Source organism: Rhinatrema bivittatum, chromosome 9 (assembly GCF_901001135.1).
Source record: "Rhinatrema bivittatum chromosome 9, aRhiBiv1.1, whole genome shotgun sequence".
In the NCBI taxonomy this organism is placed as follows: domain Eukaryota; kingdom Metazoa; phylum Chordata; class Amphibia; order Gymnophiona; family Rhinatrematidae; genus Rhinatrema; species Rhinatrema bivittatum.
The window spans coordinates 157822303-157836861 of record NC_042623.1 but is presented as its reverse complement, the minus strand read 5'-3'; the positions used below and the strand labels follow the sequence as shown (position 1 = coordinate 157836861).

At 46.3% G+C, this 14559-nt stretch overlaps 1 protein-coding gene across 1 annotated transcript; it reads right to left on the bottom strand.

Moving 5' to 3' along the window:
• Positions 1 to 7198: 7198 nt before the first annotated feature.
• Positions 7199 to 13160, bottom strand: DUSP28 (dual specificity phosphatase 28). Its single transcript, XM_029617316.1, has 2 exons — positions 12726 to 13160; positions 7199 to 7300 (listed from the first exon to the last, which is right to left on the bottom strand). Exons 1-2 carry the CDS (start codon positions 13068 to 13070, stop codon positions 7199 to 7201), a joined length of 447 nt encoding a protein of 148 aa, XP_029473176.1. The 5' UTR covers positions 13071 to 13160.
• Positions 13161 to 14559: the final 1399 nt, after the last annotated feature.

Genomic DNA, 14559 nt, shown 5'->3' with positions numbered 1-14559 from the left:
TTTTTACCAATCAGTACTTTTGGAAGGTGTTTTCCATCCCATTTAAGGACCCTCTGTTACGGCTATGGCTGCTGTGCAACCGCCTCACCACCAGGGGTCCCTCTAGAGCTGGCTCTCCTGACAGGCCCAGTCTAACTCCCTTCTCCTCTCTATGTTCTGGGCTTTCCCTTATAACCCTGCCTGACAGTCCCCTCAGTGCTTCGGCATCGAGCTCGCCTGGGCTCCCTGCTCTAGCCTTCCTTGCTTGCTGTGCGTGTGGTCCTTTGACCTTGCTTTGCCTAGCCTTGCCTTGCGTGGCCTTCGGGCCTTCTGCCTTGCCTAGCCTTGCCTTGCGTGGCCTTTGGGCCTTCTACCTTGTCTTGCCTTGCCTTGCCTTGCCTTGCGGGGCCTTCGGGCCTTCTACCTTGTCTTGCCTTGCCTTGCCGGGCCTTCGGGCCTTCTACCTTGTCTTGCCTTGCCTTGCCTTGCGTGGCCTTTGGGCCTTCTACCTTGTCTTGCCTTGCCTTGCGTGGCCTTTGGGCCTTCTACCTTGTCTTGCCTTGCCTTGCGTGGCCTTCGGGCCTTCTACCTTGTCTTGCCTTGCCTTGCCTTGCGTGGCCTTCGGGCCTTCTACCTTGTCTTGCCTTGCGTGGCCTTCGGGCCTTCTGTCTTGTCTTGCCTTGCCTTGCCTTGCGCGGCCTTCGGGCCTTCTGTCTTGCCTTGCCTTGCCTTGCGCGGCCTTCGGGCCTTCTGTCTTGCCTTGCCTTGCGCGGCCTTCGGGCCTTCTACCTTGTGCTGTGTATGGTCTTCGGTCCTTCTGCCCTGCCCTGCCTTGCTTACTGTGCGTGCAGTCCTACGGGCCTTCTGTGCGTGTGTGGCCTACGGGCCTTCTGACCTGCCTTGCCCCGCTTACGGTGTGTGGCCTACGGGCCTTCTGTGTGTGTGTGGCCTACGGGCCTTCTGACCTGCCTTGCCCCGCTTACGGTGTGTGGCCTACGGGCCTTCTGTGTGTGTGTGGCCTATGGGCCTTCTGACCTGCCTTGCCCCGCTTACGGTGTGTGGCCTACGGGCCTTCTGTGTGTGTGTGGCCTACGGGCCTTCTGACCTGCCTTGCCCCGCTTACGGTGTGCGGCCTACGGGCCTTCTGACCTGCCTTGCCCCGCTTACGGTGTCTGGCCTACGGGCCTTCTGTGTGTGTGTGGCCTACGGGCCTTCTGACCTGCCTTGCTCTGCCTCCTGCCCTGACCCAGCCTGAACCTAGACACTGCTATCTGCCGCCTGCCCTGATCCAGCCTGAACCTAGACACTGCTATCTGCCTCCTGCCCTGACCCAGGCTGGACCCAGACCCTGCTAACTGCCGCCTGCCCTGACCCAGCCTAGACCCAGACACTGCTACTTGCTGTCTGCCCTGACTCAGCCGGGACCCAGACACGGTTTCCATCCATCCCTGTCTCTCTCCACCTGGAGCCACCCTTTTGGGTGGTGTTCACTACCCCTGAACTCAGCCCAAGCGTAACACCCTCTGTCCGACTGGGAACCTTGCTTGTCTAAAGGGTATGGGTGAGGTTTCCTTGCTTGATACTGAGATATGCTTGGACAGATAAATTATAGAACTGTAAATTTCATCTTATCATGACAAGAAACCAAACCAAATGTGCCTGATACTTCACTTTCGATGCATATCCAGCATGGCTCTCTGCTTCAACAGCATGGGAGAAGAATAAACTGATACTTCAAGCATATCCAGCATAGCTCCCTGCTTCAACGGCAGGGGAGAAGAAAAACAACCAATAAGGGCTGTATAACATAGTCTGAGTAAAACAAATAAGCATGGGTGTAGCTTGCTTATTGCGGCGGTTACTACCCCTACTACCCCTAACTAATCAAGCTAGATATTTCACTTGGATGCAGCTCCATCACTGCTTTCTACATTAATGGTGGGGGTGGAAGGGAAATAGAACCAAGAGCTAAGAGAAACAGATAAGTATGAGAGAAAAAAGTGTGTGAAGCTTGCTGGGCAGACTGGATGGGCCGTTTGGTCTTCTTCTGCCGCCATTTCTGTTTCTATGTTTCTATGAATTGTTGTGAAAGTGCCATTTCTACTATTTAAGAACTCTGACAGTAAAGATTTAATTTTGGGCACTCAATCTGAGCCGCTAGAGTTTTTTGTGGCACTCACATCCCTTGAAGTAAATAAAGACCTGTTATCCCCCTGAGCAATAACCTGAGAGTCACCCCAGCCATCTTGGGTCCTGGAGGATTTAGTCCTCCCCACAATTGGTAAAAGAACCTGTCCCAGGGCCCCTGGACTGTGTCAGAATGGGAGAAAATTAAAGGATTGGCCCTAGAACCCTCGAGTGCCCCTGTTTGACCTCTGCTCCCATTTTGAATGACAATTATCTTTGTATGCTGGCCTGAATAAATAGCTATTTTCTTACATTTTTGCAGCCTCCGAATAAGTGAATTGACCGCTTTGATATCGGAAACAATGAGACGCTTAGTGCGTTTAGTTGTAAACTGTAGTCAGGAGAGCTTCAGAGATGCTGTTTCACTGGTCCACTATGGAGTCTTGGCCAAATGATTTCCTTGCTCATCAGATTACCTGCCTGCATCTGATATTGTTTCTTCTGTCCTTTCTCTCTTTGGAAGCTTTTATGTGTTTAGTAGGGATGTGCAGAGCAAAATTTTATGTTCATATTTTTTATGTCCGAAAGGGGGTCCCACTTGCGGCCAATATGGACATTAAAAAAATCCAATGAGTTGGGTATATGTACATATGTGCAAAAAAAAAATTTAAACCCCCTCACCCTCCTTAATCCCCCCCCCCAGACTTACCACAACTCCCTGGTGATCGAGCGAGGAGTGAGGACGTCATTTCTGCAATCCTTGGCGAGAAGCATGTGACGTCGGTGGCACGTCGAGTGACGCGGCGTCACGTGATTCCCGGCTCGTTCGCGCCGGACGGCTCGTTCGGCCCAAAAAGAACTTTTGGCCAGCTTGGGGGGCCTCCTGACCCCCCCAAGCTGGCCAAAAGTTCTTTTTGGGCCGAACGAGCCGTCCGGCGCGAACGAGCCGGGAATCACGTGACGCCGACGTCACGTGATTCCCGGCAAGTTCGCGCCGGACGGCTCGTTCGGCCCAAAAAGAACTTTTGGCCAGCTTGGGGGGGCCTCCTGACCCCCCCAAGCTGGCCAAAAGTTCTTTTTGGGCCGAACGAGCCGTCCGGCGCGAACTTGCCGGGAATCACGTGACGTCGCGTCTGAGTGACGTGGCGCCACGTGATTCCCGGCTCGTCAGGAGGCCCCCCCAAGCTGGCCAAAAGTTCTTTTTGGGCCGAACGAGCCGTCCGGCGCGAACGAGCCGGGAATCACGTGACGCCGGCGTCACTCGACGTGCCGCCGATGTCACATGCTTCTCGCCAAGGATTGCAGAAATGGCGTCCTCACTCCTCGCTCCATCACCAGGGAGTTGTGGTAAGTCGGGGGGGGGATTAAGGAGGGTGAGGGGGTTTATATTTTTATTTTGGCTCAACAATCGCGATTTCCCACATATCGAACATATCTATGTTCGATATGTGGGAAATCCGATCGTTTATGTCGAATCAATTTTTTAAGTAAAAAAAAAATATGAGTTGCGTTTTACTAATGCGGTCAATCCGAATGCACACCCCTAGTGTTTAGTGGGCCAGGCCATTGGTGAAATAGATTGCTGTATGGAGCACTTAAGCAAGGACAGCAGATGCCCTTCTGGTTGTGGGTGGGTATGGGGGGGGGGGGGAGGCAGGGGGGCAATCAAGCTCCACCTCCAACCCCCAAGCTTCACCCACATTTCCACTGCCAATTTTTCTACATTTATAATTTGTCATTCGATCTTACATACATTGTTCACATAAATCATAGAGGATAATTACGGTACTCATTCACAGACAAAACAAATGCTTGATGCTAAAAAAAAAAAAAAAAAAGGAGAAAATGACAAAATCAGCATTGCAAATAGAAATGTCAGTACTAAGTGACTATTCTGTACTGCATCATCAGGTACCAAGAGTGAGGGCTGTTACGTTAAATAACACTCCCCACAAGAAAAAGGACAAAGGCTCAGCAGTGACAACATAATACGGTATTATTAATATGGTATTATGTTGGAGCCACTGAGCCTTTGTTGGTTTTTTTGTGGGAGGTGAGTAGGCTTGGGGGCAGGAGGCAGAGAGAGCAACAGGAGGAGGAATGGGAGCAAGGAGAAGAGAGGAGGGAGGCCAAAGCTATAGGGGGAGGGGGGGAGGGGCAAGAGCGAAAGGGAGTGGAGATGGGAACGGGAGAAGGCATCTCCTGTGCGGCCTCGCTGTCCAAATGCTGAAGTCTGTCTATGAGTTCATGGTATTGAGAGTACCCTGTCCTGAGGTAAGGCAATCTGCTAACCTCACTGACTGCAGTCAGTGCGGATTTATGCCTCCAGCCTGAGAAGAGATGAGGCCAGAAGGGATGGAGCAAAGAAAAACTGCTCTTCTCCCTATTCCAGCCCTGTCCTGTGCAGGAAGCCGGAGGGAGGGAGGCGAGGCCTCAGCACACAGCAGGAAGCCAAGGAAAGGCAACTCTGCTTCCCTCATCCTGCCCCTCTCCTCCTGTCATTCATGAACGGAAGAGGAGGAGGAGGAGGAGGAGGTGAGCCTGGAGCAGAACCAGCAGAAGGAAGAAGGCTGTGCCTTGGATGTTCTGCTCTGTCCTCTCTTGTCTGAAGAGGGAGTGGGGAGAGGGGGGAGAAGGGGGGGGGAACAGCACCAACAGCACCCAGGGGCAGCAAAATTCTATACCAGTGACTGGGGAGGTGGGCTGCTGAACTAGAGGGGGATGGGGATATAGGAGGGTACTGAAGAGAAAGAAGAAGGGGAATCAGGAAAGGAAGAAGCGAGGCCTGCCTCCAAGAAAAACAGCAAAAGTTCTGCAGCCCTAATATAATATGCTGCCATCTTGGTCCGGCCGTGCCTTTGTTGCTTTTCTTGTGTGGGGGTAGGGATAGGGGTAGGGTGGTAACGGGGCCGGAGGGAGAAGAAGGAGCAAGAGGAGAGGTATGGGAGCAGGAGCAAGGAGAAGGAGGGAGCTGAAAGAGAGAAGGTGGAGAAGAGAGGCCAAAAGGAGAGGAGAGGTAATAAGGGAGGCTGAAGGGAGGGTGGCTGGAGAAAGACTTGGGCTGAGGGGAAAGGCTGAAGGGAGGTGGATGGGAAGGGTGATGGGATGCTGGTGGGGGCAGTGGAGATGCCTGCCCTTCCACTCACCCCCGGTAATTTCCCTCCCTCTCTCAACAATCCTGGTTCCTTCCCTCCCCCCCACCAACCTCTCACACCCCTCCTCTTGCTCACTTTTGCCAATTCACTCCTTCCCCCTCCCAAACCCTCCATTCCATATGGTTCATTCCCCCCTCCCCACAGTGATCCCCAGTTCACTCTGTCCCTGCCTTCTCTGGCTCTCCTCATTCAGCGACTCATTATCATTTTGAAAAAGAGAAGAGCTCCTCCGTGGTGTCCTCCCTAGGCCCTCCTCCCCTGCTGGGGGCAGGGCCTGAGTGTTTTGTTTTGAACCACATCGGCTGCATGCACATGTGCGCCAAATGCCGCTTCTACCGCATAAATCGGGGGATTTTAAAAGGGGCTCATTCTATTACCATTTCTGGTTTTACCAGTTCGTCCACAATTCATCCATTTAAGAGATATGTCTTTCACCCCGCCCCTAGCTTTCACCCCCCTTAAAACTCCACCTATCTGCCTATTTATCTTTATTTTATAATTTCCACGGCATCCATAGCAGAAGTAATGTTATGCAGTGGGGGGGCCTTGGCGTACACCAGCTCGCGTAAGTATTTGCGTGCACATCGCAGGTTTACGCCCCAAAACACGCACGCCCTGCCTTGACCACGCCCACACCCCACTCCTGTTTGAAAGTTTCGGAGTTGTGTGCACTGTGGCATTTGCGTACGTATCCAGGCAGCGTTTAAAATACATTCAGCACGCACAAGCTCGACAAATTTGCGCATCTCCTAATTAATGCGCTGGTCGGGCTTTTAAAATTCACCTTTTAATGCGGGTAAAACTGATTGACAATTCAACGGCATATATTGTAGCACTTTTCAAAAGCACACTTACATCAGTAAAGTGCCTTCACACATGTGAATCCAAGTTTTAAGGAGGTAATTTTCAAAGGAGTTACGAGTGTAAATGTAAAATACTATCGTAGCAATTTTCAAAGCCCATTTATGCACTTTGAGGTAGATTTTAAACGCCTGGCCCATTCATCAATGATGGGATGCATGCACAAGTCAGGCTGATCAAATTTTAAAAGCTGCCCAGATGTGCACGTATATCTCCTGCTGTGGGCACATCTCACTCAATTTCAAAAAGTGTCATAGTATGGGCAAGGTCTGGATGGGGCATGGGGCATTTCGGCAAATGACCTAGAGATGTGTGCATAAATACTTACTGGCCCCGGCAAGCATTCAGGTTCTCTGCCGTGAAACTTTAGTTTTGCCATGGTATAACTGCAAACAATGGAAGGGATGAAAGGGTCTGGGGTAGCTATAAGGAGTGCAGGCAATTAAATTGGGGGATTTGGAGGACCTAGCTCGACACTGGACAAACAGGTGGATGAACTGGTGAAACTGGTCATGGCATAGACATGTGCCGGTTTTACAATACCCTGACTTGTTTGGTAGAAACCTGATTTATGCACCTGTGCGTGCCCAGGCTATTTTTATAATGTGCACGCATGTTCTAAAATGCCGCATATCTAGGAGTGAGCCAACCTACACACTGGTATGAAAGTTACCGTCTTTGAGTGCACATATGTATGCAAAAGCTATTGACAATTCAATGGCATATATTGTAGCAATTTTCAAAAGCCACATACATGCATTTGTAAATCCTTTTGAAAATTACCCCCTTTGCATGTAAATGTTTTGGAAAATCAGGCCCTGATAGTGCCCTGGTAGTTTTGGTGGTGTAATTTTGCTTTAAAAATTGGTATAACTTTTGTCCATATTTGCTGACTTTTTTATGCAACCTGTTGCAAAATTACCCCTTTATCTTTATGATGTTTCAAATAAAAAGACATCATATCCTCCAAGTAATCCTTTAATTCTTTGCGGAGTTGCTGATTCTGTTCATGATCACATGTGGCAAACATTTATTTTTTTTTAATAAATAAAAGCATAAACATTAGTTTGGAAAATTTACTCATTCAGTGCTTCTTCTTGTAAACATTGCTCATATTCTTTAAGCTGTGACCAGAATCCCACATTAGGTTGTACTACTGGTCTTGCAATCCTTACAATCTAGAAATGAATGAAAATAATTTTTGTGTTAGTATGATTACTTTCATTCCTGTCTGTTATGCTTGGAAACATGGGTCACATGTCCATATTGGTTCTGGAGAAAACTGAAATTTGAATACGAGTAGTTATAATTAGGGATGTGAATCGTTTTTTGACGATTTAAAAAAATCGTCCGATATTTTTTAAATCATCAAAAATCGTTAGAGTGTGCGATACAATAGAAATTCCCCCTATTTATCGTGAAAAATCGTTAATGGGTTAGTGTCCACTAACAGGAGTTATTTGGGGGGAGGGCGGGAAAACCGGCACACCAAAACAACCCCTAAATCCACCCCGACCCTTTAAAACTAAACCCTTACCTTCCCCCACTCTCCCGAACCCCCCCAAAACTTTTTACGAGTACCTGGTGATCCAGTGGAAGCCCCAGGACTGATCTCCTGCTCTCGGGCCATCGGCGCCATTTTGGCTGCCACTAATAAAAATGGCGCCGATGGCCCGATAAAAAAAAAAAACCACCGACCTTTTAAAAATTACCCCTTTGCTTCCCCCACCCTCCCGAACCCCCCCAAAACCGTTTTAAAATTACCTGGTGGTCCAGTGGGGGTGAAGGGAGCAATCTCCCGCTCTCGGGCCGTCGGCTGCCACTAATCAAAATGGCGCCGATGGCCCTTTGCCCTTACCATGTGACAGGGTATCCGTGCCATTGGCCGGATCCTGTCACATGGTAGGAGCACTGGATGGCCGGCGCCATCTTGTGCTCCTACCATGTGACAGGGGCTGACCAATGGCACCGGTAGCCCCTGTGACATAGTAAGGGCAAAGGCTATCGGCGCCATTTTGAATACTGGTCCGAGTGCAGGAGGTCACTCCCGGACCCCTGCTGGACCACCAGGGGCTTTTGGAAAGTCTTGGGGGACCCTCCTGACCCCCACAAGACTTGCCAAAAGTCCAGCGGGGGTCCGGGAGCGACCTCCTGCACTCGGACCGTCGGCTGCCAGTATTCAAAATGGCGCCGATAGCCTTTGTCCTTACTATGTCACAGGGGCTACCGGTGCCATTGGTCAGCCCCTGTCACATGGTAGGAGCACAAGATGGCGCCGGCCATCCAGTGCTCCTACCATGTGACAGGATCCGGCCAATGGCACGGATACCCTGTCACATGGTAAGGGCAAAGGGCCATCGGCGCCATTTTGATTAGTGGCAGCCGACGGCCCAGGAGTGGGAGGATGGCCCGGAGCGGGAGATCGCTCCCGGGACCCCCACTGGACCACCAGGTACCTGTAAAATGTTTTTTGGGGGGTCAGGAGGGTGGGGGAAGCTAAGGGGTTAGCTTTAAAGGGTCGGGGTGGGTTTTTTGTTTATCGGCTGGGGCGCAGCCAATAAACAAAACCGTGATCGGGCCCAATGGGAAAAAACCCACATGTGAATCGGAACCGGAATCCGAACTGATTCCGGTTCCGATTCACATCTCTAGTTATAATACCTTTTGTTTAGTCCTAAAAGCTCATGTTCTGATCATAAGAACATAAGTTTTGCCATACTGGGTCAGATCAAAGATCCATCAAGCCCAGTATCCTGTTTCCAACAGTGGCCAACCCAGGTCAAAAGTATCTGGCAGGATCCCAGAGGGTAGATAGATTCCATGCTGCTTATCCCAGGAATAAGCAGCAGATTTCTGCAAGTTCAGAATTGTTAATGGACTTTATCTCCAGGTACTTTTCCAAACCTCTTTAAATTCATTTACACAAAAAGCTTTCACCACATCCTCTAGCAACAAATTCCAGAGCTTAATTATGCACTGAGTAAAAAAAATATTTTCTCTTATTAGTTTTAAATGTACACTTTAGTAACTTCATTGTGTATCCACTCATCTTTGTACTTTTTGAAAGAGTAAACAACCAATTCACATTTACTCATTCTACTCCACTCATTTTATAGACCTGTATCATATCTCCCCTCAGCTATCTATTCTCCAAGCTGAAGAGTCCTAATCTCTTTAGCCTTTCCTCATAAGGGAATCATTTCATCTCCTTTATCATTTTGGTTGCCCTTCTCTGTACTTTTCTAATTCTGCTATATTTTTTTGAGATGTGGTGACCAGAACTGCAAACAATACTCAATAAGAGGTTGCACCATGGAGCGATACAGAAGCATTAATATATTCTCTGTTTTATTCTCCAGTCATTTCCTAATAATCCCTAGCATTCTGTTTGTGTTCTTGACTGCTGCACAAAACTGAGCAGAAGATTTCAATGTAAATTATCAATGATAACACCTAGATTCTTTTCCTGAATGGTGACTCCTAGTCCTAATATGGAAACTTGCATTGTGTAGCTATAATTTGGGTTACTCTTCCCTAAGTGCATCCCTTTGCACTTGTCCACATTAAATTTAATTTGTAATTTGCATGCCCAGTCTCCCCGTTTTGCAATGTCCTCTTGCAATTTCTCACAATCCTCTTGTGATTAAACAACTTTGAATAAATTTGTGTCATCAACAAATTTGATCCCATTTGTTGTTCCTATTTCCAGGTCATTTATAAATATATTAAAAAACAGGTCCATAGGGAACTCCACTATTCACCTTTCTTCACTGAGAAAATTTTTCATTTAGCCATATTCTTGGTTTCTTATCTTTTAACCAGTTCCCAATCAACAATAAGACATCTTTTTATGTTGCTCCAATAAATAATGGAAACAATCAGCTTTTGCATACAGAACAATTGACTGGGAATTAGGAGGTGTGATGTAATAATAACTTTTTTTTGGTCTTTCTTATTGTATTGCTTTTTCTGCTTTGTTATATTACCATTCTTCCTTTGTCAAGTGAATTTTAGGAACCCTTTTGGTTTATTTAAAGTTACTGGCTTGCATAGCTGTCAAAGAATGATTTCGGACCTTGGAAAATTATTTTCACATCGCTATACTTTTTGCCTTTTTTCTTGCTCCTAATTTTTTGTCCCACTTAGAGCTTCAAAGTTCTAATTTTTGGTTTAGCCTTTTTTGTAGTATGTTGCTACCCCCTCGACACAGCTCCCCTACAAAATGTGACTTGTGTCAGGGCCTAAAGTTTGATTTCTATTAAAATTGATAATATTGACTGCAATGATCAGTGATTGAGGACCTTCATATTTTTGCCCTTCCTCTTATCTTTGTAATAATGAATTTGTCATGTATACATGTATAAATTTGTCTTTTGACAAAAGATCAGACTGGGTGGCCTTTGAGAATGAGATCCTAGAGCCATTTATTCTTTATGATATGAGGGTAATTTGCAAAACTTACTATGCAGGTAAACAGCTGTTTACATGCATAAAAATCCCTGCTGAATATTGGTATAACCTATGTGCATATTTGCTACCTAATTTGTGCAGGCTGTTACAAAATGACCCCCTAAATGAGAACTCTTACAAGCTTCAGCCTTCGGAAAGAATGGGAGAAAGAAAAATGTGGAATGTGTCTCATTGTCCACCAAAATACATTAAACACTTTCATATCACTTACAGGCAGGAATAAAGAAACAAATAACATCTTTTTATTTTGTTGGGAAACACTGTTTCTTAAATATATCATACTGCCCAGTCCAAAAACAACTCACATTTAAAAAATTACTTACATATAAATAATTTATAACTAAAAGAAATTGCAATCTAGTATCCTTCCCCTTTCACCCCAGCTTGATCCCTAGTCTTGTCCTCTCCCCTCCATCCAGTTAAATGCCTTTAAAGATTGTAATTTCTTTATATATAAATCGTGGTCATGTAAAAAAGTGGATGGGTTATTCATATTACCTTCTAATTTGTGAAATCTGGAGGGGTGCATGAATGTTTGTACAGAAGTACATCTTCACAATAAAGAGTCAAATGCCTCAGGTTAGCCCAAATATATATTTTTGCCACAGGAGAAAAATATGCATGGGGTTAAAATAACTGCAAATGTATATGCATTTATCTAGTTCAGAGAGATTGTAGAAATGAAGCCAAATTATTTTATGAAAATATCTAAGTTAGGAATATTTTACAGGTAATGTTGTGCTATGATAGGTTTCCTCACAAACTAAGAATTTAAGACAAAGAGGCAATTTATCTAAGTTTTACTACAGTGCAAAATTTGTTGCAGTGTCTGCCATTGTTTTTTTCTCAGTAAAAATCCTAGGATATTTTAGTTTCATTGGTAATTTTGGAGCAATGTTTTGTATTTCAACATAAATAAGAAAGGCCTGTGTGAAGCAGCCTAGATAGACAGGACTGTTAGAGCTTCCAGAAGGCAGACAGAGCGCTACAGGGAGGTCCACTGGGAACACTGCTTCAAGGCAGAAAGAGAAAGTAAACAAGAGTTGGCTAGGGGATTGTAAAGCCACAGAGAGCAAGAAGCACAGGGCTGCTGGGAAATGTAGTTTGGAGATCCCTGGGAAAGAGCCAATTAGGATGAAGGTAGCAGCCAGAGACTGGCGTGTTACTAATTGGGAGACACGGCTGAAGTTAACTAGAGAGCTACTGCACAGGATCAATGTGTTCTCTCCCCCCCCCCCTCCCCCTTTGCCAAGGTTACAGAAGCCCCTTCCTTTCCCCTCCTCTACCTGCCCTTCCCCCTTTCTCTCTGTGGATACAATGGTGAAGCTCAGTTATTTATTTAACCAGTGTTCTCTTTTGGCAGCATGGGCAATCACAGAAAGAGGATGCCTTTCAATTAAGTCTCAACTCATGATTTGTGGTGGTGCCTCCTATTCCATAGAGGGGTGTTTGTCCTGCCTGGATGGTACATGTTGCACTGAACTCTTTTTTTTTCTTCCTCTTTCAAGGTCTGGAGGGTAGGACAGCCTTTGGTGGCCCCCACCCATTCTGAAAGATGAGGCTTAAATAGTAAGGATCAGCATGCATCTTAGAGCACTGCCTTTCAGAGAGAAAGAGAGCCAGGACAATGAGCTCACCCAAACCCAGATGCAGAGGTGCCCACAGTTTGTGGTTAGGCTTTAAATCTGCAACAAATACAGTTGGGGAGTAAGTTTTCTGTGGTCCCAGGAAATTGGGCTAGCATTCAGCTGTTTGCCAAAGTATCTTATTAGGGCAAATCCTGGAGTATCAGGGAAGGATCTGAAAGTTACAAGTGAGAATGAATATTAATGTCTGGAATAAAGTTGTTTTCCTGCAAGTGGCTGGTTCTGAGTTGTATGTTCCAGAAAACTGTTAGCAGGTCATGCAGCACTTAGTCAGTGACCTTTGACTACTATAGCTATCTATATTTATACCTATATCTATCTGTTGATATATATATATATATATATATATATATATATATATATATTATATACATACATGTGCATATGCACACTTATGATGAACATGCTAGATTTCAGACATATTTCAGTATCCAACTCAATGTCCAGTAAAGAGAGAGTTCTGTTTGTAAAACATTAAAGGCAGTACCTCAAAGGCATCCTCCAGCTTAAGATGTCTGTGTTTCATCAGGTAAGCAATGCAAACTGCTGCAGATCTGCTGCGGCCATTTTTACAGTAAACCAGGCATCTTCCACCCTTTTGTACTACGTCTTCTATTATTCCAGCACACTGCTCAAAATAACTGTGCAGATTCTCAGAAGGATCGTCAAGCACAGGGACTCTGAGGGTTCCAAGTCCAAGGCTAGGGAACGGCTGCTGCCTGGAGACATTGATGCAAAAAGTGACTCCCTCCTGGGTGAGAAGCTCCTCACTGCAGGCTGACTTGGTGTTGCTGATTAGCAAAGAGTCAGTGATCTTACAAAGTTGTAACATTTCCAGAAAACAATTTTGTACATCTAAGTCCCTCTGAAGTTCACAGATAACTGATTTTTCTGAGAACAATGAAATACTGTGGTAAGAATAAACCAAACGTTATGCACCTTTAATGAGAACTGATATATACTTCCAGCAGTGATTTTCCATCTGCAACTGCAGCTTTTTTTTTTTTCTCCAAACATGCTGTGCTATATTTAATCACATATATCAATTTCAAGGGCTTGCTTTAAGTCCCATTGCCTTCTGCAGAAATGTCACATACAGGAACAAAAAAATTTGGGGACCATTTTCCTCTGCAGTTTCTTCCATTCTCATTCTATGGTAAAACTCATTTGAATACAGATTTAAATGTACTGCACATATCATAGTTATATTCTTCAGTCTCGCCACATATGTGCCAAAATGTCCCTCAAAATAACAATTGAAAGTGGGGCCCCCTAGCCAGCCCTCTCTTCAACAAAGCACAGAGAAAGTCTCTGTTGGAGGGAGGAGAAAGAAAGACAAATAGGACCCTGGATAAATTTGGGGGGAGAGGCTATTGGGGGAAAGTGCCAAAGGAGTGCGAACCAGAGATTTCTGGGACTGGGAGATGAAGGTCATAGCTTTTACAACAGCCAATGAGGGAACTGAAAGTAAGAAGGGCCAGGAATTAGGGATGTGCATTTGTTCTAAATGAATTTCAAATCCGAACCGAAAGTAGCCTTGCACAAAAATACCCCAAAAGTTTTGGATATCTTCATTTCTAAAACAAAAAAAAAAAAAGACCTACATGAAGCCATCCGAACTCCCCCTCCCCCCAGCACCGGTAAGACACTAGGCAGGCAAGTAACCAAGTGATGCACATTTCCACCAGTTACCCAGTTATCTATATTCCCATTGATCAAATCACCTACTACAATGGCTGTCCTAACCTTTCCCACCTGGGCACGTTCTGCAAAGGTCACTAGCACCTCTATCAGAAATCTTGTCCTTCGTCCCGGTTACCGATGAAGACGCTGAACTCGACGAAGTGACCGAGGAAGACGAGGAGGAAGACGAGGAATCAGAAGAACTGGACCTGTCACGCTTCTTCTTATGTTTGGACTTTTCCTTTTTCTTGGGTCCGACAGATCCGCCAGCCTTTGTCCCAGCCTCTGATGGCCCTTTGTCAGATGACCCACTCGCCACTGGACCCGCACCCTCAACAGAAGCGATCCTAGAATTAACCTCCCCACTAAGCCTGGGAACTTCAATAGAGGAAGATTCACCCTGAGGAACCGAATCCACCATTGGTTGACCTGCATTCCCGGACAGGACATCGGACACTCTGCGGAAGCTGAGTCACTGCCGCCAGCCTTCGTGTCACGATGTACTAGGCCCATCTGAAGCTCCAAAACACGGGACTCCCTGTGAGGGAACAAGAGAAGCTGCAGCAGGAGGCGCAACACCCACAGCTGAACCAAGATCGCTGTCCACACCCCATGAATTGTTGGAGCAAGAACTCAAA